Source organism: Thermobia domestica, chromosome 12 (assembly GCF_964235325.1).
Source record: "Thermobia domestica chromosome 12, izTheDome1.hap1.1, whole genome shotgun sequence".
Lineage (NCBI taxonomy): Eukaryota > Metazoa > Arthropoda > Insecta > Zygentoma > Lepismatidae > Thermobia > Thermobia domestica.
In genome coordinates this window covers 689,891-716,278 of record NC_137465.1, presented here as the reverse complement: position 1 = coordinate 716,278, position 26,388 = coordinate 689,891, and the positions used below count along the sequence as shown (strand labels likewise).

The window sequence follows — 26,388 nt, the reverse complement described above, 5'->3', positions numbered from 1 at the left end:
TCTTCCGTGTTGACTTCTGGTCTGCTTCATTGTTTGTAATCAATAACACGTGTTGTATTGACATGTGATTCTGTTATGATGTGGAGATCCTTACAATATAAATATAAGAAGTTGAATCCTGGAGTGGAAAGATGATTCATTTGATATTGAAATGGACAACATTAAGGCTCTCATTCCTAAACAAGATTGCAGCTGAATGGGATTTCGTTTCGAAAATCGAGATTTTCAAATTGAGTCCGTAACCTTAGCGCTCCATGGTGTTTCTTTCTTTCGTTACACTGCAGATCATTCCTTTTACTTTTAACTTAGAGAGAAAGTTCCCAACTTCTAAAATGTAGTCTAAAAAGCCTAGGCTTCATAAGGAGAGATACATCGTGTTGAGTTAGACATAGACAAAGCATCTCCTATACGAGATTTCTCTGTGTGGTTGTTGGAATCCACCTGACAATATACGTAGTATGAAACGTATGGGTGCAATTGTCTATGCTTTTAAGTACCACTTTAGTTCACTAAATCACATTAGGAGACCTAAAATGTATATGAACGTTCAAAGAGCGTGGTTTTGCTTCGTTAATCAACCGATTATAATAACCGTTTCATTAGGCTCTCCAGCTGTGGAAAGGAAACAGGAGAATTTATGTTCAACCACTTCATCATTGGAGGAGAGGGGGTATTGATTTTGGAGCATTTCTTGTGCATACTCCAACGATAGATAATATATCGGCTTCCAAAGCGGATATTCAGTCTCCGGTGAAAGTAGCTTTGGCTACCTTAATTGCAGTGTTCTATCTTCCATCCATTTTTATCCTTTCTAGGATGATTCTACTTCAGCTGAAGGGGTATCGCTGATATCGGGGAGTTCAGGAATCGCAACAGTCAAATCATGAGTGAAGTTGTTCTCACCTCTTTCAAATGGGACTCGAAACCAAAACCAACCGTTTGTTATTGATTGTTTTGAAGAGAAAATCGTTTGTTTCGAAAAAATAGAAAGATTTAGGAAATAAATTTCGAATGTCACGAAATTCACTCTGATCCCTTTAATTACAAATGTCGATTAAAGACCAAAATCAATCGCTTGTTATGGGTTTGTTAATTTATTATTTTCAACAAAAGTAGTTTATTTCGAATAACATAAGGATATATTTACGAAATAAAGGGTTGATGAAGGAGATTTGTTTCTCGTTTATTGTTGATTGTTTTGAAGAAGAAAAATCACTTGTTTCGAAACACAAAATGAGATATTCACAAGATACATTTGGTGGCCAATTTCATACTGCTTATTCTACTTTTAAATTTCAGTTCAAAACTCGTCAGTCATTTCTTGTTTTACGCTAAAGCAAACAAATCATTAATGATAATGAATGATTGTAAAATTTTTTCTGCTCTCCTACCGGAAATCGAATCAGGGACAATCTGGGCCAAAGGCACACGCGCTAGCCACTAGACAAGCGGGGAAGGCGTCGTAGGATTTCTGGCAATAAACAATTCTATAATTGAGAATTTTATCAGCTTCTCAGGATGTGCAACCAATCAACAAGGCTAACACAACTTTCATACGAATAAAACTCACGTTTCATATCATATTCTTTTATTCTACAACGAGACTCCCCAGTACAATCACCAGCTTTACATTATAGCATTCTGTATAACTATTATTATTCATGTTTTTGCTGTTTATTGGAGTTTAGCGTTCGTTTTCAGGAGTGAGGCTTTTTGATACATGAACCTACGGTTTAAACTGGAACCTGATCCACTGTAATGCGTTAAAATTTTGTTGTTCTTTTTCACTAGAAATCGAAACTTGGGACTATGTGCACTAAATGTGTACGCCCTATCCACTAGGCGAGCGGGAACGGTAATTATTATTATAATAAACAATACGACCTATTTGTGTAATTATTTAGTTTCATTACATACAAAAACATAAGCTCCGCATTTATAGTTATAATTATAAAAGCACTTCCAGCGCAAAGGATTTCTTCGTCACAATAAGTTAATATATTAATAATAGCACAATACTCGTTCTTCACACGGGAAGTATGCGTTTCCTTTTGGACTTAAAGGGTTGAATTTAGTTTTAAATGGCATTGTGTCACTGTTCATCTCAGCAAGCCCGAAAAGTATGGTTTCGACACTAACATTAATCATTTTTGATCATTTTCAAATCTTTCTCCCTTCCTTTCCCGTAAGTTGTACCCTCAAAGTAAAATGATAAAAAAATTTCCCAGGTCTGAACCTCATCTATATGGTAAATTTGATCGAGATCGGTTGCGTGGTTCAAGAATTATTAAGTTTTATTTATTTTTATAGATGTATTTCCCCCTCGCCCTTCGGTACGTTGTACCGTCAAAGTGAAATGATAAGAACCCCAGGCCCGAAGCTCATCTATGTGGAAAATTTGGTCGAGATCGGTCGGGTAGTTCATAAGTTATAAAGTCACTGTCATTTATATATTTAAATATAGAACACAAATCACATGTAAAGGAAATTCTAACAGAAATATTTTTTTTAAATTGTATTTATTGACTTAATATAAAACTGATTGAAGCAAAATACCAGATAAATAAACCCAGCATCTAGCGAAACCCAAATTAGATGGCATTAGAACATCTGCCTTCTGACGTCATTCGTTGTTTCCTTATTTCCCGTACTTTTCTTTCTTGTTGCTTTTGACTTAATTGGAGCAATTTGTAAAACAAGCCGTATCAGTGACATGTTTCTAACAAACCTGAACGTTACCTTCTGCTTTCTGTTTTATTTCAACCGAAGGCAAAAAAATGTCTTAAATTGAACGCGTCTTTCGAATGGTTTCAATAAGAAAAAGAAGCAGGGTTCACCGGATGGATAGGAATAGCAGCGTTATTCAATTTCTTTCGTCTCAGAGGAAAACAGTTTGAGAAGTTGGCTTCCGTTGAACAAGTTGGACGTTGAAGAATTGCTTGTTAATTTCATTGGCTGTGACTGAGATGGAGACGTTGATTGGTTCCCAGTCAAATTCAATTTTAACTTCTACTTTTCAAACTTCTGTTTCTGTTTTTATGTAATATATACAATATAACTACCTCCGTCGAAAACAAAAATATAGGCGAACAAATGCTTGGAACAAATGAAGTGGAATTACCACGTTCCAAAGTTTCTTTTCCGAGGATAAAATGTTCGTTAGAAGTAGTTGTTTACTTCTAAAAGTTATATCCGCATGAATTAAATAAAAATCACGTGATTTCCAGCAGTATGATCACTAAAGACATTTTAACTGAAAAGTTTGACTTCTTTGTAATATTTTAGTAATATAATTTCCTCTTGCTAACGTTATTGAGACTAGGAAAGAGTTTGTCAACTGCGGAAGAAACTCCTCGTTGATTGATATTGGTAAACCTTACTTATATATTGCTTTTACTTAACATTTTATGGATTTGTATCTAAGCTGTTTTGATATCGTCCATTAATTGTAGTCTCCTTCGCCCTCTCCCTCTCTTTCCTTCCACCATACCCTCTATCCACGTCCCTCATGATAAAGTTCCTTCTTAGTCAATGTACCAACCAGTTTCTCTTCCTCTTCTTAATAATATCTAAAATTGTTGTTTTCTCCCTCACCATTTCTAACACCCTCTCATTCGTTTTCCCCTCGACTCAGCTAATTTGCTCCATTCTTCTCCATACTCACATTCCAAAAGCTTCGTCATTTCAAAAGAGAGAAATCGTACGGAAGACCATGAAGATCAAAGAAAGACCGTGGACTATGAAAGCTTCTCAGTTGCAGCAAATGACCTGCCAATAATGGAAGAATATTTATTACTATTTAAGCTTAATTTAACATTTAACAGTTTCATATAATGTAAAATTTTCCATAATTCTTCTTCTAATTAGTAATTAGTATTTTTTTTTTCAAAATTGTGACTAAGTCCGAAACCCAAATTGGAAACCAAAGATCTGCAGAGGAAAATATATCAGATACATACTAAGGAATACAAGTTCTATCAGTGTACTAAGTTTAGTCAACATCGGTTAAGTTTTGTAGATGACCTGTGTGTACAGTCTATATTGTCCATAAGATTGATTTATTTAAATACAAGTATGAGTGTGACGTGTACATCACGTGAAAAAGTTTGGTTTGTATGGCGTCAAATTTTGTGAATTAATATTGAAACCGGAAGTCGTAGTACATTTCTCCCACTTCTGGTTTTAGTAGAGATATTAGAGAGGAGATGGACGCTTTATTGATTGCAGAAAACAGAGTCTCACTATCGATTGCCGTTTTTACTCTTAGCGATTGTTAAAACATAAAATGATTACGAGCTTCTTCGTGGCTAAGTGGTTAGCGTGCGCGTTTTTAGCGTGGGAGACACGGGTTCGATTCCCGGCGTGAGCTCATGTGGTTTGGATTACACGTTAATCAATAGGTCCCGTCTCATATAGCTTCTCTGCTGAAAGGGACGTTAAACTCAAAATCAACTCAACCGAAAATGATTGATGTCTAGTAATTCTCGTTTGAAGTCCATTCCTTAATTTGCCGCTCTACAACCTGCACAACATTCATGATGATCGATTAATTAATTCTTCAGATAATTTATCTCTTGGATGGACAGACGGACATACAGGATAGACAGAAAGGAACTTTTGTAAACCAAACTGCTTAAACAATTGAATTACAAACATTTTTTTCTTTTTTAACAATCCGTAAACTTTCGCAAGGTTTTTTTTTCTCTTTTTTTGTACTTGAAATCTTGAGACCACCATCGCTGTGTAAAATACTGTATTTTATTAGTAATGTTGGCGATGTGTCTATAAATTAATATAGCATTTGCAAATAGTACGTATTCGTTTAGACGCATTTTCTGTTCCATGATTTCCGAAAGAACATTCAAGTGTCATAAATGCACTTGTAATGAACATTTCTATTCCTTAGACTGAGCTGTACAGAACTCCTATGTGTGAAGATATTTCTCTCTGCCTAACAGACATCAATGAAAAGCTGCTCTGCACTTGGATCATTGACCTAACAAAATTAACTCTGCAAATATCACGTAACACTGAATACTGATCACTCGAATCAAGAAGTATTACTGTGAGGAGGTTATTTTCAAAAGGAAAACTTCCACAATTGATAATTTTACAGTAGAAGGGGAAAAGTTTGAAACAGCTTCTCAAAATATGCTATTTTGAAGAAACAATCTCTTAATTCAAATAGGACAAACTCTTTGCTAGGTTTCCTTTTGAATTAGAAGAAAACCGAAGTGAACGAAGGAGGTAGACGTAGTAGAAACAACTAACTTTAGATTGTGATTTCTACCAAAAACGTTCCCGTTTGCATAGACTCTGTTAGAGCTTATCCCAAAGTTTCAGAAACCGTTGAAGCATGAATTTTGCAATAAACAAATAAAAAAATAAAATATAAAAAAAAATTCTTTTGGAAATAAGCTCTTCATATTAGATACCTGTTTCTGACTTACATAACGTAGAATTTGTTTCTCTAAATTATCTATGTTTCTTTGATAATTTACTATTGTAATGAAACTATTTGCGAGGCGTTTCTAGTGTGATAGTTAACATGCATTTCTTATAAGGATACTTTCGGAGTGAAGGGGGCTCTTTCTGGAAGAAACAATCGCCTTTCTCCACGTAACCAAAAGCCTGATTGTCTACTCCCTTCCTTCAGCCAATAGAGTTAAAGCTCGGTCGTCAATGCACGACTTTTCAATATATTTTTAACATATTTATACGAGATGGTGAAACGTGATTAAGTATAGTTGTACAGGCAAGAAAATTTCAATTTTATGAGTTAAATCTATCCGAGAATGGCAAAGGCAAACATATGACGTCACTTTTTGACCATTTTCTGATTTGTCGCTCCGATAGGTGGTGACTAATATCTATATCATGGAACAAATTGAACAGAAAGCATTCAGCGTTTTCACTATGAACAGAAAGCATTTTAAAATTTAATTCATTTGCCATGCGCATATAGATATATGCAGCAGAACAATGCGTCAATGCACTCTCCTCATTTTGATTGTCTTCTTCCCACGGGACAAATCTCTGTAACAAGTCATGCAGTCAATGATCTCATGACTTCTCGGTCTCTTTCTTACACTCACCAATTTCGTATAATTTTACTTCAAAGCTCGTTATTTGGCATTACCTCATCTATGTAAAAATGCAACAGATACAATAGCTATGATACACGAAGTTTCAATATCCTATGAAAGTAAGCCCATGGGAAAGTCTGCAGATTCCTAAAACATAACTGGCTTGTGAGCTCAATGTTATGTAACAGAAACCTTGTTATTTTAAATGACAGCAGTGGGTAAAATCACTTTTGTGGATTTATTTTTCAATATAATCAAAGAGCATTTAACTTCTTCTAAAGATGGAGAATCACACGCAAACCTAAAAATGTGGTGTTGTCATTTCAAATTGAATTTATGGGGCATACCTGAGTAGTGAAAATATTGCTAATTGCATCTTAGAAAATGTTCTCTCGGTGGCTCAGGGGTAGAGCGCTCACCTCCGACGTTTGGGGTTTCTGGTACGTAGGGGGTGGGTCCAGGGGTCCGGACCCCTCCCGAAATTTCGACTTTTGTGTAAATTTAGCGTAATTTTAGGGGCAATTTTAGGAATTTTAATATAAAGTATCCTCATTTAATTTGGAACCTTCCCGAAATAAATTCCTTCGTACGTTACTGCTAGCTTCCACTTTCGTCACTCCACATTGTCATCCATCTCATCATCACCGGTTCCATTAGCCTCGCTCCATAATCATGATACGTTAAAGTAAAAAATAAAATATTCCAAATTGTTGGTTAATTGATTACAACATAAGCTATATAAGACGGGACCTACTCTTTGAAGGAGAGTTTAAGTCACTAATCGGGTTTCTCTCTCAGATAAGAACTTCACCGAAATTGAACCCAGGACCGCATGTACAGATACCACAGACTTTAGCCACTTGGATACAAACAATGACAAAGTATTTCCTAGTGGAGTTTTGGTATAGCAATGGGAAATGATATTCATCTACTGAAAATTTCAACTTTGTTCAACATTACTTGTCTTTGATAAATTACACATACACCTCATAGGCTTATGAGGCTAATGGAGGCAGGTTCTTACCTTTAACTAAATCTAGCACTTCCTGATATCAAAGGGAAACGCACTAACGAAAATGGATACTTTTCTTTTTTTCTTTCTTTTCTTTCTTTTTTCTTTCTTTTTTGTTAACGGAATTAACGTTCGCTTTATGAATCCATACAGTATTTTGATAAAGAAACAAACAAAAACAAGACGAGTATCTGATAAATATTCTTCCATTTGTGAGGCAGAAGAGAAAGACTAATGCCAACCTTATTTTATAACATTAACGCATAGATCGTTAGCGTTTCATTTAATTACGAGAAAATCCATTCACAAAAATCCTTCTGTCCTGCAAAATTAATATGGAAACCGTAGCAACGCAACACCAAATCCACTTCACTTCTGCTGCTGAAACTTTTGAATTATTCACGTGGTAATTACGTAAATGTTATCCATTGCTTTTTAACGGGAAAAAAGTAGAAGAAAATAATTTATTGTTTTGTGCTCTGCGTTTTACCAATCTTCAGTGTAATTTCAAATACAAATTGTAAACAGTTTGTGGCCTTATGTTATCCTTTTTGAATACTTTTGAGTTCTTAGGTTTTTAATGTTGCAAACGCAACTACTATATCAGTAATTCATAACTCATATTTCTCTGTAAAAGTAAAAATTAATATCTGTTCTTTCTCTTGTTTCAGTTCTTGTTTCTTATTTTTCTGAGTTTCTGCCGATGTTCTGTTGGGACCTTGCTGTAAACGTCTATCCTAAGTAATAGTAGTGAGCATTCTGCTTTCGCAACCAAATGAATAGCGGGATGGTAACATTGATAGAAAAGCTGACTTGCTGCGGTGATCGCTCAGAAATACTCTTTCTGGGACTGGATCAAATCCGGTACTTCATTCCAATTGTAGCAGACGTATTAAATATTTAACTATTTCTGTTTCAAAATCGTACGTTTTGTTCCACCTCTGAACATCGGAGTGTTAAAATGAAATATTTTACTTCAACGTCTCATGAGTGTTCTTTAGGCTAAATGAGACTGATGCTTAATAAAAGTGAATGATTGTAAAAATGAATTTTTTTGTGCTCTTTCACCGGGAATCGAACCCGGGTCCACGTGCACAAAATGCTCACATGCCAGTCACTAGATCATCAGAGGTTTGTAGTGTTAAAGTTTTAATATTTTTTTAAAAGAAAGGAATTCACCATTTCACCAGAAATATGAATATCAAAGAAGCCCAATACTAGCATGACATGAAAAGCTGTTATATTTATAACTCGGTCTGATCAGGAGGAGATGATAATGATATCAATGGGTGATCGAAAGGGCGTTTTATGCGTTGTTCTTCATTACACGTATCATTCCGTAATCAGTGATAGCTTTTAAGTTTTATCTTCATATGCTTACAAGCGTGTAGTTTGATTTCGTTTCCTGAATTTCACCTGAACTATTAATGTAAAGGTATTGTCAACGAAATCTCTTTTCAAGTGTCCGAGAGCATACGGCTCCCCTCCACCAAGCGAATTAGCAAAGTTTACTTCATACCCGCACCTCTGTAATGGACGTCCCTTCCCTTCCCTTCCCTTCCACTCCCGCTCCCTGAGTTTGAGCCCACATCGTCGAATTCAAACACGCTTGGTTCGATCAGCGTCTGCTCCAGAGCTGTTTGATCTACATGTTGTTACAAGGGAGTTGGGACACACACATGGACCCTCACACATCTATATACACATGTGTGCGTAGATGTACATGGCTGTTAGTATCATGTCAAACATTCTAAGAGCAACATTTTAACTTGTTCGAATAATCCGCATTGCGGCTTCATTTCGCCATTTTCGATTTTAGCGTTGGCCAACATTATCTGCATTAATTCAACCAACTACAAGACATCTGTCAAACAAGTTCTGTCAACGACACAGTGGCGTAGGTTGATCTTGTAACCGAGAGATCGTATATTCCACTCTATTTATTGACTACTCACTGAGCATTTCCTTAATTCTTCCACGCCAGTCACTCTGGCAGGTTTGCTTCCAGAAAATTGGGAATGGGAAGGAAATAAACACAAGAATGATATGTAATTGTAATTTTATTTGTCTTAGCTCTAGAAAGGGTTGACAAATTGTGAGGGACTCTTTTCCGTCCCACGCTTGACTGCATGAAACTATCCACTCTGAGCGAATACCAGAATGGAAGCGTAGGTATTATTATTATTATTATTATTATTATTATTATTATTATTATTATTATTATTGATGGTAAACACTGATTTCATTATTTCCCATTCATTCCTACTTGTGACTTAAAGTGCTCATCGCTTTTTATTATTTTAAAAAAGTTCTCTGCACACTGTGTAATATAAAATCCTACGGCACATCTGTTAAAAGTGTAACTGCTTTTTCATAACTAGTGTCGAATTATTTTGTACTTTTGACCAGAAAGAAACATTAATTGAGGAACTACAACTGTCCGATTATATTAAACCCTGGGAGAATTAAAATGTATATTTCAGGATGGCCGAAGAATCAGAATAGATGTTGGTATAGAATAGGGTCTCCCCCTCCAGAAATAATCAAAAATAGCCATTCTTACCGTTTGGAAAGATATAAATAAAGTTTTCTATGAAGCGTACATTATATTTCGTAATATCCTTAATTTTTTCGGCACACTGTTTGGTAACGCCTATTTTAGGTTGTAGAAGCAAGTGTAATTTTATGAACGACAAACTCCGTCAAAGAGTTACTGGCAACATGATTTGTAAACCAAACTAACGAAGCAAATTATCAATATGCCGGTAATTTTCTTGTTCTTTATTTATTAAATGATATTTATTGTAATAGTATCCAAGATGCAAAGTATGCCACTTTGTTTCGTGGCTACTATCAGTGTTTCTTTCAGAAACAATGTTCCAGGGGGGGCACTGCTCGTACTATTCTATTTATTATTATATTATGGACGTATTATTTTGGTCTCGTCCGGGGGGTACTGTCCCCCAAAAACATGTTTGGAAGAAACTCTGATTACTGTAGAGAAAGAAGCACAATATTTCAAAAAGCATTCACTAAATTATGCAGTTGCTTGTTGCTTCGACGTTTTCTTTGCGTTCCAACATGTTAAATGGCATAGATTGTCATTTATCGTCCACGGAGATTTTTATTAAGGATTTGCTAATATTTTTATAACATCTATACCCTAGAATGAAACACACAAAGTTTTTCAACATCACAAACTCCTAAATATCGCATATCTAATCCTAGCCTTTAATGCATCCCCTTCGAATTAGTGAAAGCTTTGAAGAAGAGATGATGCAGTGTTTCGGAAAGCTTTTTGAAATAACTTCGATTGCTATGTTGTTCTCATTTTACATTAAAACTCTCACATATGGCTTTCAGGAGTGTTTATTTCCTGCTGTTATGGCCGTCTTGTTTTCATAGGCCATTTTGAAAACGCAGTCAACGTAATTGCCAGGATTAAGCATTAACAGCAGCCCTTAACGATCTCTTACATTCAAACAACAGACTAAAAGACTCATAACAGTTACACAACATAATGTTGATAGACTTTTGCGTGTGGTCATTGGTTAAACTTATATTTGAAGAACTGGATGTGTAGAAGCTCTTATTATGTTTTCTCCTTGATTCAGTCATTTGTACAGTCGGAAACAAAAATATCTTCGTACCGTAACTTCAAACGTCATAATAAAGTGTCTGATTTTTTTTTTTTTGACGGAAAATACTTCTGTACAATTGCCTAGAACTGTTTTCAAATTGGCTAACTGATTCTGCAGTTATTGGGGAAACGAAATACAGCTGTTGGGAAGGATATGTTTCGTTTCGCCTTTACCACAATATCACTGCAGCTGCCTCTCTTGGATACAAAACATGACCAACCATTCAGAAAGCATAGTATTTGTTGTAATTCGTTGTGAAATAGGACAACATTTTCCTTGTCACTACTTTACTTTCAAAATATATTTTACCTGTCGGCTAAAAGTCATTTCACTTTTGGGGGCCGCCGTGTCTCAGAGGTAGAGCGTTTACCTCTGGTATATGGGGTCTCTGGTTCGATCCCAGCTCACGGCAAGTGAACTTTGTAGTGGACAGACACCATGTGCGTGGGTTTTCTCGGGGTTCTCCCGTTTCCTCCCACTTTGTTCATTTCACTATTTCATTCATTTCTCATCATTGCTGTCTCCTTTGATAATGTAACAATTTGTTATATTCTGTTCCAAAGTCTGCCAGCGATTATGCCCTGTGGCGTAGCAATATCCATTTGAACAGGATCTGAAAATTACTTTTTTCAAAGTGAATTTGCCTTATTCGTACAATGAGAAAAATCCGTTATCAGGACAGCAGTATATTATACAGTATATTATACAAATATACGGAATCCATAAGTATAATACAGAAATCTGTACGGAGCATAGATTATCCTTTTTCCGATTAGATGTTTTATCATGCCGTTGGAGGATGTCTGACATCTGACAGTCTTCCGTATATTGCATACGTATGCGTATATTATATACGCCAGCTCTATGTTATATAATTCCATCTGTATGTGAGATCCTGACCGCCCTTTCTTTCATACGGAAAGTACATACGTATAAATAGAAGTTATACGGAAAGTATTATAAAACACACGTTTTTAATTATACGTTTGCTGTAGTTTGTTGCATAGAGTTATACTACACGATTTACGCATGTAACCTACGGCCACTGTTTTCACGTATGGCCATACTTTTTCTTTGTGTACTATTAATATAGGGTGTTAAAAATGACTCGCTCGTTAATTCCTAGGGCAAACTACTAAACTTACAAACGTGAAATTGAGAGAGAATACTTCTTTTGTTACGGAAGCAAGGGGTAAGAAATCATTTCTTGAAATAGGCATAGTAAGGGAGTAGGGTTAAAGGTTCAATTTTTGGCAAGAATAAGGTATCTCACGAATTCTTGAGTTTGGGGACGTCGTGTGTCGAAGTTTTCGAAAATTCCACATGTAACGAAGGATATAGGGCATTTCCTATAATTTCGTAGTTTCCTATTTTATATTCATAAAGTATAGAATCGAATGTATCTGCTTAAGTTTGAGGTAAGAAATTCGTAATAGGCTATATATACTGTTAATATTTATATACGTACACTGTTAATTAAAATTAGTGGAATACGTGTTTCAGTGCTGTAGAAATCTCCGCTGTTAATAGGGAAAGGGAAGAAATTTCTGTAATATTCAAACTATAGATTATACATTTATCAAATTTTATTCTTCCTCTGCGAGTAACATTATAATCATGGGATATGCTTTCGACTGTATTTGAATTTATATGAATTTATTTATAACAATGGGCATTCTAGTTTGTTTTTTGAGATGGAAGTACAACACTGCATTTTTTAACGAGGAGACTTAATTTGTGGAGCAAAACATAATTCCATATATGTAAACTGTAGTTATGAAAGCTCAATTTTCGGTTATGGCCTAATATCGTTGTGACAGAAGTTGGCTCGTGTCGTTCCATCGTCATAACCACAGCATTATTATGTAACCGAGTGAAATCTAGATATTTTTCTTTCTTTTTTTTAGGTTAACTTCAATTTTTATGAGGTTAATTATTGTGATCATGTAATTAACTGGGACCTCAATTGCGTGCTTCTCTTGTGCTTAGATAAATTCCATCTCTTTCCCGCAGAAACACTGTCTGTACCGTTGAAACGACAGATTACAGCCAACTCCATTTTGATTCTGACCCAAAAAATAAGAGAAAATGCTTTCCACATGCAATCTGCGCTTCGAACTCCAGTGACGTAATAATCATTGCAGTCAGTTGTATTGTTATTACAACTGCTGGTGTAATACAATTTAACAACAGCTATACTACAGAGTGTCTGGAAATTTATGATTTCCCGTGCGAGTAGTGAACTGCCAAATAGTCGCGAGATTTGTTATGCATGGTATTGGGTCTATTCTCAGTGAGGCTGTCATTATTAATGCAGAAATATTGCGTGTGACAAACAAATGTTTTCTTTGCACAGTATGGATAAGAGACTATAGCTTAGCCTACGTCGAGAATTATGTAACTTAACAATTAGTTTTTCATTGCAAACTTGCGCCAGTTGCAGATGTCTTTTTCTGTTTAGCTGACTCGGCTTTCATTTTGGGTTCCTTTTAAAAATTTAAGACTTTGAGGACCAAGCATGAAAGTGTTATTGTGGAGTAAGAATTTTTGGCATATACCTAATTCAGATTATACTTAAACACTATTCGTATATTGAATATAATCGTTTATAATTATTCGTTATTGCTTTCCTACGTAGTTTCTCTTACTGGTCTAGGTAAAAGTTAATTGCATTTGTGTACAGCAGGTAGATGCAGTAATGAGTGCTTCAACGTAACTTCACCGTGTAAAAGCAGGAAATTCGGAAAATAGAAAAAAAACATTTTTTTTTTTACCATGACGTAACCAATGGCACACAAAGGGTTATCTAAAAACGATTATGTCGTCTCTTTCTGTCACTTGGAAACTTTTATTGGATGAGGTGGCGAAATCACACGTGATCTAATGGCTTGCAGTAATCTTACATTTTAAAAGTACGGTATTAAATACCAGTGTTTCCATCTCACTTTTATTTCCGGGAGTTATACTTGAATTGCTATTTGACATGATGTATAGATCGTTAAATCATGCCGTACAAGGAAAGTAGCTTCATAAAATATCTGGATGCAAACAGCTTAACTTGAATTATCATAAGGACGATGTCATCATTTCCGAAGTTTAAGAAGCTTTTGTGCACTGTTCTACTTAAGCTCTTTGTTTTACGCAGCAGTTTTGAACCCTGCTCATGCTTATTTGTTTTGGTACTCAACCAACACGCAGGGGTCAGGCAGACTCTGGAGTGTTTGAAGGTACTTAATAAATTAGTGTGATTGGAGGACTTAAGACTTCTCACCAGTTAATGTCTGTCTCCTAGCACATCCATAATTCATGAAAATATCTACTTTAACGTTTAACGCTAGTGCGCCTTATAAGATTGTAATGCTAGTACGTCCGTTATTCCGCACGATAACTCTTGAACGGAAGTGGATTTTTATATTCTGTTTCTCGCAATAGACAGCTATAACGATTGTCTCAGGCGAGTTCGTTAATAAAGTAAATGCTTTAACATCTTCAGATATAACGGTGACATGCATACCCGTTACATGGAATACTTAACAGCTTCAATTACCAGCATACATTCTTCATTGATGAATGAGTCTTGCGTGATCCTCTTTATTGTCTTGAGCAGAGTTTATTTTCCTTTCATATCTTTATCTGATTTCCCTCAAGGTTTCTGTAGAATATAACAACAAGGCACGAAGTGCTTACAAATAAGACCCCAGCTGTTACGGAGTAACAGAGATATAGCATGTGCAAATAGTCAGAATAGATGAGAGCTAGTTATATTGGTAGAGATTATAAAGATAGATTATGAAGATGGAGATTGTTGTGTATACCAAGAATAGTGTAATTATGGAGTACGATTCGTATAGAAAACTATGTTATAGAAAGGGCAGAGATATAGAATAAAGATATTATGTCGTAATTTTCCTGTCATCTAATAAATATTAAGCTCTTTTTATTTCTAAGTTAATGTTGAAGCAATGTTGATCCTGCAATGGATGTAACAACTGCTGAGTTCATGGAAATTAATTTACTTCACTAGAACAATATGTCACTACGTGAGAGATCAATTGTGGAAGTCCCCAATATTTCGTTATAATAGTATTTTGCTGTATATTGTACGCTACTACTTCTTAAATGATCCGACCACCTGTTGTTGCTTTCGTCTATTTTTCCTCAGTTTCAATACTTTTATACGTAAACAATGTCTGTCATCCTGAGGAAAAATCTGCTTCTGAAGATTATTTTGTTACATATACAACACATACAAAAGTACTTTCCCAGCAACATAAAATTATTATTGTCAACTAGGATTGTGTTTGGCGCCAAAAAGTTCGTGTTTTTACTTTCTCAAAAATTGCACATGAGAATTTACCCTGAAGCAAGTTTTGTGAAGCTCAATGTCAGCTGTTGAATAAGATATATTTTAGTTAAGCAGGAGTGAACATTTAAGACTTAGTGACAATTTTAGACTCTGTCTCATTAACGCTATTCTGATTAGTCGTGTTGCTACCGTAATGAAGATCTGATTTCATTATCAGTCTCGCCTTTCTAAGTGGGATTATCGTCGTGCAGTATCGATTTTCCGCTTGTTTTTCTTATTTTGTTAAAATGTACTTATGAGAATTTAAACTCACGCCACTCCATAACTTTGTTCAACTGAATTGTTATACCTGATCTTTGGATATCTTCCCCTCGTAAGTGATAATAATAAGCTAATATTTCTCAATCATTTTTTGTTGGTTGATTTTATTTTGTTGGTTGAATGCTGAAATGCTTAGTACATGAAAGCGAATCCCTGTGTTGCAGGTGGAGGTGATTGAAGCGTACAGTGACCCCCAGGATTCCAAAGCGTATCTTCAGCCGGGGGAGGAGCCCAGTGGAAAGCTTTACACCAGCCCCGACAGAGACTACTCCCAGCCTTATCCGGGAACTGCAGGTACTCTTACAATTTTCTTCACAATAGTTGGTCATGTTGTGAAATGGTAAATCGGGATGCTACTCTCGGTTTATACATCTGATATGTAGAAAGTTAATACGTGGACTGAAATACGCCTTATAATGTGAAAACAATGTATGTTTGCAAAAATTTCCTAAACCATGAAGATCTGAAGAAATTTTAGTTATCCTATTTAGTTTCTAAACATCATGCGCACGGTTTGCCATTTCACTTCTGATTTTCTGTGTAATTCTGTCATTTGAAGTATAATGTTCAAACACTTGATTATTCTTTGTCTACCAATGATAACATTCTGTTTCATTTAGCCCATAAAATAAAAAAATATGTAAACGTAAATTATGTAAAGATTAATTCAGTTTTAATTTTTCTCTTAAAACAATGTCCCATTCTGGTCTAACATTGACTTTTATTAAAATACTCCGGGAGGTTCATATTTAAAGCAAATAACAGTGTCACGTGTACACCACGTGCTTCGTATGAGGTTATAGTATATTTTTACCATTTCTGTTCGTAGTAAAGAGTTTAAAATACAGATGGGATATATTTTATTCCATTAAACTGTTCCTGCTAGTTATACTCAATAGCGATCAATTCGCGCCTTGTGGACTTTGTGGTGGACAGACACCGTGCTCGTGGGTTTTCTCGGAGTTCTCCCGTTTCCTCCCACTTTCTTCATTCCACCATTTCATTCATTTCTGATAATCACCGTATCCTTTAGCCTAACCGGCATAAGCGTGGGACGTAAAACATAAAAAGATTTCATTTCATTTTCAATACCGATCATCGTTCAACGCAGAACCAGTTGATTGCTGCGACTTCCGGTTTGAATAGAGGGTTAAGAGAGAAGATGCTTCTATTCTTTGAACGGTAAATTGATTCCGAAAAACTGCTTCTCCCTGTTTTGTTATTCCTTGTCCTCCAGTTAGGTAACTGTTGAAACCGAAAGTTAAAGTTATAATGGATTTCTTTGACTCCTGATTTCAGTAGAGATGAAATGTATTTTCGGACGCTTAATTGATTGCAGGACACAGTCTCTCGCTATCTACTGTTGCGTTTCTCCTATAGTAATGAACGTTAAAACTCAGAGTGGTTAATTTGTACCACTTCCGGTTTGAATAGAGGGTTAAGAGAGAAGATGCTTCTATTCTTTGAACGGTAAATTGATTCCGAAAAACTGCTTCTCCCTGTTTTGTTATTCCTTGTCCTCCAGTTAGGTAACTGTTGAAACCGAAAGTTAAAGTTATAATGGATTTCTTTGACTCCTGATTTCAGTAGAGATGAAATGTATTTTCGGACGCTTAATTGATTGCAGGACACAGTCTCTCGCTATCTACTGTCGCGTTTCTCCTATAGTAATGAACGTTAAAACTCAGAGTGGTTAATTTGTACCACTTCCGGTTTGAATAGAGGGTTAAGAGAGAAGATGCTTCTATTCTTTGAACGGTAAATTGATTCCGAAAAACTGCTTCTCCCTGTTTTGTTATTCCTTGTCCTCCAGTTAGGTAACTGTTGAAACCGAAAGTTAAAGTTATAATGGATTTCTTTGACTCCTGATTTCAGTAGAGATGAAATGTATTTTCGGACGCTTAATTGATTGCAGGACACAGTCTCTCGCTATCTACTGTTGCGTTTCTCCTATAGTAATGAACGTTAAAACTCAGAGTGGTTAATTTGTACCACTTCCGGTTTGAATAGAGGGTTAAGAGAGAAGATGCTTCTATTCTTTGAACGGTAAATTGATTCCGAAAAACTGCTTCTCCCTGTTTTGTTATTCCTTGTCCTCCAGTTAGGTAACTGTTGAAACCGAAAGTTAAAGTTATAATGGATTTCTTTGACTCCTGATTTCAGTAGAGATGAAATGTATTTTCGGACGCTTAATTGATTGCAGGACACAGTCTCTCGCTATCTACTGTTGCGTTTCTCCTATAGTAATGAACGTTAAAACTCAGAGTGGTTAATTTGTACCACTTCCGGTTTGAATAGAGGGTTAAGAGAGAAGATGCTTCTATTCTTTGAACGGTAAATTGATTCCGAAAAACTGCTTCTCCCTGTTTTGTTATTCCTTGTCCTCCAGTTAGGTAACTGTTGAAACCGAAAGTTAAAGTTATAATGGATTTCTTTGACTCCTGATTTCAGTAGAGATGAAATGTATTTTCGGACGCTTAATTGATTGCAGGACACAGTCTCTCGCTATCTACTGTTGCGTTTCTCCTATAGTAATGAACGTTAAAACTCAGAGTGGTTAATTTGTACCACTTCCGGTTTGAATAGAGGGTTAAGAGAGAAGATGCTTCTATTCTTTGAACGGTAAATTGATTCCGAAAAACTGCTTCTCCCTGTTTTGTTATTCCTTGTCCTCCAGTTAGGTAACTGTTGAAACCGAAAGTTAAAGTTATAATGGATTTCTTTGACTCCTGATTTCAGTAGAGATGAAATGTATTTTCGGACGCTTAATTGATTGCAGGACACAGTCTCTCGCTATCTACTGTCGCGTTTCTCCTATAGTAATGAACGTTAAAACTCAGAGTGGTTAATTTGTACCACTTCCGGTTTGAATAGAGGGTTAAGAGAGAAGATGCTTCTATTCTTTGAACGGTAAATTGATTCCGAAAAACTGCTTCTCCCTGTTTTGTTATTCCTTGTCCTCCAGTTAGGTAACTGTTGAAACCGAAAGTTAAAGTTATAATGGATTTCTTTGACTCCTGATTTCAGTAGAGATGAAATGTATTTTCGGACGCTTAATTGATTGCAGGACACAGTCTCTCGCTATCTACTGTTGCGTTTCTCCTATAGTAATGAACGTTAAAACTCAGAGTGGTTAATTTGTACCACTTCCGGTTTGAATAGAGGGTTAAGAGAGAAGATGCTTCTATTCTTTGAACGGTAAATTGATTCCGAAAAACTGCTTCTCCCTGTTTTGTTATTCCTTGTCCTCCAGTTAGGTAACTGTTGAAACCGAAAGTTAAAGTTATAATGGATTTCTTTGACTCCTGATTTCAGTAGAGATGAAATGTATTTTCGGACGCTTAATTGATTGCAGGACACAGTCTCTCGCTATCTACTGTTGCGTTTCTCCTATAGTAATGAACGTTAAAACTCAGAGTGGTTAATTTGTACCACTTCCGGTTTGAATAGAGGGTTAAGAGAGAAGATGCTTCTATTCTTTGAACGGTAAATTGATTCCGAAAAACTGCTTCTCCCTGTTTTGTTATTCCTTGTCCTCCAGTTAGGTAACTGTTGAAACCGAAAGTTAAAGTTATAATGGATTTCTTTGACTCCTGATTTCAGTAGAGATGAAATGTATTTTCGGACGCTTAATTGATTGCAGGACACAGTCTCTCGCTATCTACTGTCGCGTTTCTCCTATAGTAATGAACGTTAAAACTCAGAGTGGTTAATTTGTACCACTTCCGGTTTGAATAGAGGGTTAAGAGAGAAGATGCTTCTATTCTTTGAACGGTAAATTGATTCCGAAAAACTGCTTCTCCCTGTTTTGTTATTCCTTGTCCTCCAGTTAGGTAACTGTTGAAACCGAAAGTTAAAGTTATAATGGATTTCTTTGACTCCTGATTTCAGTAGAGATGAAATGTATTTTCGGACGCTTAATTGATTGCAGGACACAGTCTCTCGCTATCTACTGTTGCGTTTCTCCTATAGTAATGAACGTTAAAACTCAGAGTGGTTAATTTGTACCACTTCCGGTTTGAATAGAGGGTTAAGAGAGAAGATGCTTCTATTCTTTGAACGGTAAATTGATTCCGAAAAACTGCTTCTCCCTGTTTTGTTATTCCTTGTCCTCCAGTTAGGTAACTGTTGAAACCGAAAGTTAAAGTTATAATGGATTTCTTTGACTCCTGATTTCAGTAGAGATGAAATGTATTTTCGGACGCTTAATTGATTGCAGGACACAGTCTCTCGCTATCTACTGTTGCGTTTCTCCTATAGTAATGAACGTTAAAACTCAGAGTGGTTAATTTGTACCACTTCCGGTTTGAATAGAGGGTTAAGAGAGAAGATGCTTCTATTCTTTGAACGGTAAATTGATTCCGAAAAACTGCTTCTCCCTGTTTTGTTATTCCTTGTCCTCCAGTTAGGTAACTGTTGAAACCGAAAGTTAAAGTTATAATGGATTTCTTTGACTCCTGATTTCAGTAGAGATGAAATGTATTTTCGGACGCTTAATTGATTGCAGGACACAGTCTCTCGCTATCTACTGTTGCGTTTCTCCTATAGTAATGAACGTTAAAACTCAGAGTGGTTAATTTGTACCACTTCCGGTTTGAATAGAGGGTTAAGAGAGAAGATGCTTCTATTCTTTGAACGGTAAATTGATTCCGAAAAACTGCTTCTCCCTGTTTTGTTATTCCTTGTCCTCCAGTTAGGTAACTGTTGAAACCGAAAGTTAAAGTTATAATGGATTTCTTTGACTCCTGATTTCAGTAGAGATGAAATGTATTTTCGGACGCTTAATTGATTGCAGGACACAGTCTCTCGCTATCTACTGTTGCGTTTCTCCTATAGTAATGAACGTTAAAACTCAGAGTGGTTAATTTGTACCACTTCCGGTTTGAATAGAGGGTTAAGAGAGAAGATGCTTCTATTCTTTGAACGGTAAATTGATTCCGAAAAACTGCTTCTCCCTGTTTTGTTATTCCTTGTCCTCCAGTTAGGTAACTGTTGAAACCGAAAGTTAAAGTTATAATGGATTTCTTTGACTCCTGATTTCAGTAGAGATGAAATGTATTTTCGGACGCTTAATTGATTGCAGGACACAGTCTCTCGCTATCTACTGTTGCGTTTCTCCTATAGTAATGAACGTTAAAACTCAGAGTGGTTAATTTGTACCACTTCCGGTTTGAATAGAGGGTTAAGAGAGAAGATGCTTCTATTCTTTGAACGGTAAATTGATTCCGAAAAACTGCTTCTCCCTGTTTTGTTATTCCTTGTCCTCCAGTTAGGTAACTGTTGAAACCGAAAGTTAAAGTTATAATGGATTTCTTTGACTCCTGATTTCAGTAGAGATGAAATGTATTTTCGGACGCTTAATTGATTGCAGGACACAGTCTCTCGCTATCTACTGTTGCGTTTCTCCTATAGTAATGAACGTTAAAACTCAGAGTGGTTAATTTGTACCACTTCCGGTTTGAATAGAGGGTTAAGAGAGAAGATGCTTCTATTCTTTGAACGGTAAATTGATTCCGAAAAACTGCTTCTCCCTGTTTTGTTATTCCTTGTCCTCCAGTTAGGTAACTGTTGAAACCGAAAGTTAAAGTTATAATGGATTTCTTTGACTCCTGATTTCAGTAGAGATGAAATGTATTTTCGGACGCTTAATTGATTGCAGGACACAGTCTCTCGCTATCTACTGTTGCGTTTCTCCTATAGTAATGAACGTTAAAACTCAGAGTGGTTAATTTGTACCACTTCCGGTTTGAATAGAGGGTTAAGAGAGAAGATGCTTCTATTCTTTGAACGGTAAATTGATTCCGAAAAACTGCTTCTCCCTGTTTTGTTATTCCTTGTCCTCCAGTTAGGTAACTGTTGAAACCGAAAGTTAAAGTTATAATGGATTTCTTTGACTCCTGATTTCAGTAGAGATGAAATGTATTTTCGGACGCTTAATTGATTGCAGGACACAGTCTCTCGCTATCTACTGTCGCGTTTCTCCTATAGTAATGAACGTTAAAACTCAGAGTGGTTAATTTGTACCACTTCCGGTTTGAATAGAGGGTTAAGAGAGAAGATGCTTCTATTCTTTGAACGGTAAATTGATTCCGAAAAACTGCTTCTCCCTGTTTTGTTATTCCTTGTCCTCCAGTTAGGTAACTGTTGAAACCGAAAGTTAAAGTTATAATGGATTTCTTTGACTCCTGATTTCAGTAGAGATGAAATGTATTTTCGGACGCTTAATTGATTGCAGGACACAGTCTCTCGCTATCTACTGTTGCGTTTCTCCTATAGTAATGAACGTTAAAACTCAGAGTGGTTAATTTGTACCACTTCCGGTTTGAATAGAGGGTTAAGAGAGAAGATGCTTCTATTCTTTGAACGGTAAATTGATTCCGAAAAACTGCTTCTCCCTGTTTTGTTATTCCTTGTCCTCCAGTTAGGTAACTGTTGAAACCGAAAGTTAAAGTTATAATGGATTTCTTTGACTCCTGATTTCAGTAGAGATGAAATGTATTTTCGGACGCTTAATTGATTGCAGGACACAGTCTCTCGCTATCTACTGTTGCGTTTCTCCTATAGTAATGAACGTTAAAACTCAGAGTGGTTAATTTGTACCACTTCCGGTTTGAATAGAGGGTTAAGAGAGAAGATGCTTCTATTCTTTGAACGGTAAATTGATTCCGAAAAACTGCTTCTCCCTGTTTTGTTATTCCTTGTCCTCCAGTTAGGTAACTGTTGAAACCGAAAGTTAAAGTTATAATGGATTTCTTTGACTCCTGATTTCAGTAGAGATGAAATGTATTTTCGGACGCTTAATTGATTGCAGGACACAGTCTCTCGCTATCTACTGTTGCGTTTCTCCTATAGTAATGAACGTTAAAACTCAGAGTGGTTAATTTGTACCACTTCCGGTTTGAATAGAGGGTTAAGAGAGAAGATGCTTCTATTCTTTGAACGGTAAATTGATTCCGAAAAACTGCTTCTCCCTGTTTTGTTATTCCTTGTCCTCCAGTTAGGTAACTGTTGAAACCGAAAGTTAAAGTTATAATGGATTTCTTTGACTCCTGATTTCAGTAGAGATGAAATGTATTTTCGGACGCTTAATTGATTGCAGGACACAGTCTCTCGCTATCTACTGTTGCGTTTCTCCTATAGTAATGAACGTTAAAACTCAGAGTGGTTAATTTGTACCACTTCCGGTTTGAATAGAGGGTTAAGAGAGAAGATGCTTCTATTCTTTGAACGGTAAATTGATTCCGAAAAACTGCTTCTCCCTGTTTTGTTATTCCTTGTCCTCCAGTTAGGTAACTGTTGAAACCGAAAGTTAAAGTTATAATGGATTTCTTTGACTCCTGATTTCAGTAGAGATGAAATGTATTTTCGGACGCTTAATTGATTGCAGGACACAGTCTCTCGCTATCTACTGTTGCGTTTCTCCTATAGTAATGAACGTTAAAACTCAGAGTGGTTAATTTGTACCACTTCCGGTTTGAATAGAGGGTTAAGAGAGAAGATGCTTCTATTCTTTGAACGGTAAATTGATTCCGAAAAACTGCTTCTCCCTGTTTTGTTATTCCTTGTCCTCCAGTTAGGTAACTGTTGAAACCGAAAGTTAAAGTTATAATGGATTTCTTTGACTCCTGATTTCAGTAGAGATGAAATGTATTTTCGGACGCTTAATTGATTGCAGGACACAGTCTCTCGCTATCTACTGTTGCGTTTCTCCTATAGTAATGAACGTTAAAACTCAGAGTGGTTAATTTGTACCACTTCCGGTTTGAATAGAGGGTTAAGAGAGAAGATGCTTCTATTCTTTGAACGGTAAATTGATTCCGAAAAACTGCTTCTCCCTGTTTTGTTATTCCTTGTCCTCCAGTTAGGTAACTGTTGAAACCGAAAGTTAAAGTTATAATGGATTTCTTTGACTCCTGATTTCAGTAGAGATGAAATGTATTTTCGGACGCTTAATTGATTGCAGGACACAGTCTCTCGCTATCTACTGTTGCGTTTCTCCTATAGTAATGAACGTTAAAACTCAGAGTGGTTAATTTGTACCACTTCCGGTTTGAATAGAGGGTTAAGAGAGAAGATGCTTCTATTCTTTGAACGGTAAATTGATTCCGAAAAACTGCTTCTCCCTGTTTTGTTATTCCTTGTCCTCCAGTTAGGTAACTGTTGAAACCGAAAGTTAAAGTTATAATGGATTTCTTTGACTCCTGATTTCAGTAGAGATGAAATGTATTTTCGGACGCTTAATTGATTGCAGGACACAGTCTCTCGCTATCTACTGTTGCGTTTCTCCTATAGTAATGAACGTTAAAACTCAGAGTGGTTAATTTGTACCACTTCCGGTTTGAATAGAGGGTTAAGAGAGAAGATGCTTCTATTCTTTGAACGGTAAGTTGATTCCGAAAAACTGCTTCTCCCTGTTTTGTTATTCCTTGTCCTCCAGTTAGGTAACTGTTGAAACCGAAAGTTAAAGTTATAATGGATTTCTTTGACTCCTGATTTCAGTAGAGATGAAATGTATTTTCGGACGCTTAATTGATTGCAGGACACAGTCTCTCGCTATCTACTGTTGCGTTTCTCCTATAGTAATGAACGTTAAAACTCAGAGTGGTTAATTTGTACCACTTCCGGTTTGAATAGAGGGTTAAGAGAGAAGATGCTTCTATTCTTTGAACGGTAAATTGATTCCGAAAAACTGCTTCTCCCTGTTTTGTTATTCCTTGTCCTCCAGTTAGGTAACTGTTGAAACCGAAAGTTAAAGTTATAATGGATTTCTTTGACTCCTGATTTCAGTAGAGATGAAATGTATTTTCGGACGCTTAATTGATTGCAGGACACAGTCTCTCGCTATCTACTGTTGCGTTTCTCCTATAGTAATGAACGTTAAAACTCAGAGTGGTTAATTTGTACCACTTCCGGTTTGAATAGAGGGTTAAGAGAGAAGATGCTTCTATTCTTTGAACGGTAAATTGATTCCGAAAAACTGCTTCTCCCTGTTTTGTTATTCCTTGTCCTCCAGTTAGGTAACTGTTGAAACCGAAAGTTAAAGTTATAATGGATTTCTTTGACTCCTGATTTCAGTAGAGATGAAATGTATTTTCGGACGCTTAATTGATTGCAGGACACAGTCTCTCGCTATCTACTGTTGCGTTTCTCCTATAGTAATGAACGTTAAAACTCAGAGTGGTTAATTTGTACCACTTCCGGTTTGAATAGAGGGTTAAGAGAGAAGATGCTTCTATTCTTTGAACGGTAAATTGATTCCGAAAAACTGCTTCTCCCTGTTTTGTTATTCCTTGTCCTCCAGTTAGGTAACTGTTGAAACCGAAAGTTAAAGTTATAATGGATTTCTTTGACTCCTGATTTCAGTAGAGATGAAATGTATTTTCGGACGCTTAATTGATTGCAGGACACAGTCTCTCGCTATCTACTGTTGCGTTTCTCCTATAGTAATGAACGTTAAAACTCAGAGTGGTTAATTTGTACCACTTCCGGTTTGAATAGAGGGTTAAGAGAGAAGATGCTTCTATTCTTTGAACGGTAAGTTGATTCCGAAAAACTGCTTCTCCCTGTTTTGTTATTCCTTGTCCTCCAGTTAGGTAACTGTTGAAACCGAAAGTTAAAGTTATAATGGATTTCTTTGACTCCTGATTTCAGTAGAGATGAAATGTATTTTCGGACGCTTAATTGATTGCAGGACACAGTCTCTCGCTATCTACTGTCGCGTTTCTCCTATAGTAATGAACGTTAAAACTCAGAGTGGTTAATTTGTACCACTTCCGGTTTGAATAGAGGGTTAAGAGAGAAGATGCTTCTATTCTTTGAACGGTAAATTGATTCCGAAAAACTGCTTCTCCCTGTTTTGTTATTCCTTGTCCTCCAGTTAGGTAACTGTTGAAACCGAAAGTTAAAGTTATAATGGATTTCTTTGACTCCTGATTTCAGTAGAGATGAAATGTATTTTCGGACGCTTAATTGATTGCAGGACACAGTCTCTCGCTATCTACTGTTGCGTTTCTCCTATAGTAATGAACGTTAAAACTCAGAGTGGTTAATTTGTACCACTTCCGGTTTGAATAGAGGGTTAAGAGAGAAGATGCTTCTATTCTTTGAACGGTAAATTGATTCCGAAAAACTGCTTCTCCCTGTTTTGTTATTCCTTGTCCTCCAGTTAGGTAACTGTTGAAACCGAAAGTTAAAGTTATAATGGATTTCTTTGACTCCTGATTTCAGTAGAGATGAAATGTATTTTCGGACGCTTAATTGATTGCAGGACACAGTCTCTCGCTATCTACTGTCGCGTTTCTCCTATAGTAATGAACGTTAAAACTCAGAGTGGTTAATTTGTACCACTTCCGGTTTGAATAGAGGGTTAAGAGAGAAGATGCTTCTATTCTTTGAACGGTAAATTGATTCCGAAAAACTGCTTCTCCCTGTTTTGTTATTCCTTGTCCTCCAGTTAGGTAACTGTTGAAACCGAAAGTTAAAGTTATAATGGATTTCTTTGACTCCTGATTTCAGTAGAGATGAAATGTATTTTCGGACGCTTAATTGATTGCAGGACACAGTCTCTCGCTATCTACTGTTGCGTTTCTCCTATAGTAATGAACGTTAAAACTCAGAGTGGTTAATTTGTACCACTTCCGGTTTGAATAGAGGGTTAAGAGAGAAGATGCTTCTATTCTTTGAACGGTAAATTGATTCCGAAAAACTGCTTCTCCCTGTTTTGTTATTCCTTGTCCTCCAGTTAGGTAACTGTTGAAACCGAAAGTTAAAGTTATAATGGATTTCTTTGACTCCTGATTTCAGTAGAGATGAAATGTATTTTCGGACGCTTAATTGATTGCAGGACACAGTCTCTCGCTATCTACTGTTGCGTTTCTCCTATAGTAATGAACGTTAAAACTCAGAGTGGTTAATTTGTACCACTTCCGGTTTGAATAGAGGGTTAAGAGAGAAGATGCTTCTATTCTTTGAACGGTAAATTGATTCCGAAAAACTGCTTCTCCCTGTTTTGTTATTCCTTGT

At 36.3% G+C, this 26,388-nt stretch overlaps 1 protein-coding gene across 1 annotated transcript in view; it reads left to right on the top strand.

Annotated features, from left to right (window-relative positions):
* The window catches only part of LOC145667134 (uncharacterized), a 408,945-nt gene that overhangs the window by 254,743 nt on the left and 127,814 nt on the right, over window positions 1–26,388 (top strand). The window contains exon 4 of the mRNA XM_081734875.1: window positions 15,531–15,660. Coding sequence (XP_081591001.1) covers window positions 15,531–15,660 — 130 coding nt within the window. The remainder of the gene's footprint in view (window positions 1–15,530; window positions 15,661–26,388) is intronic.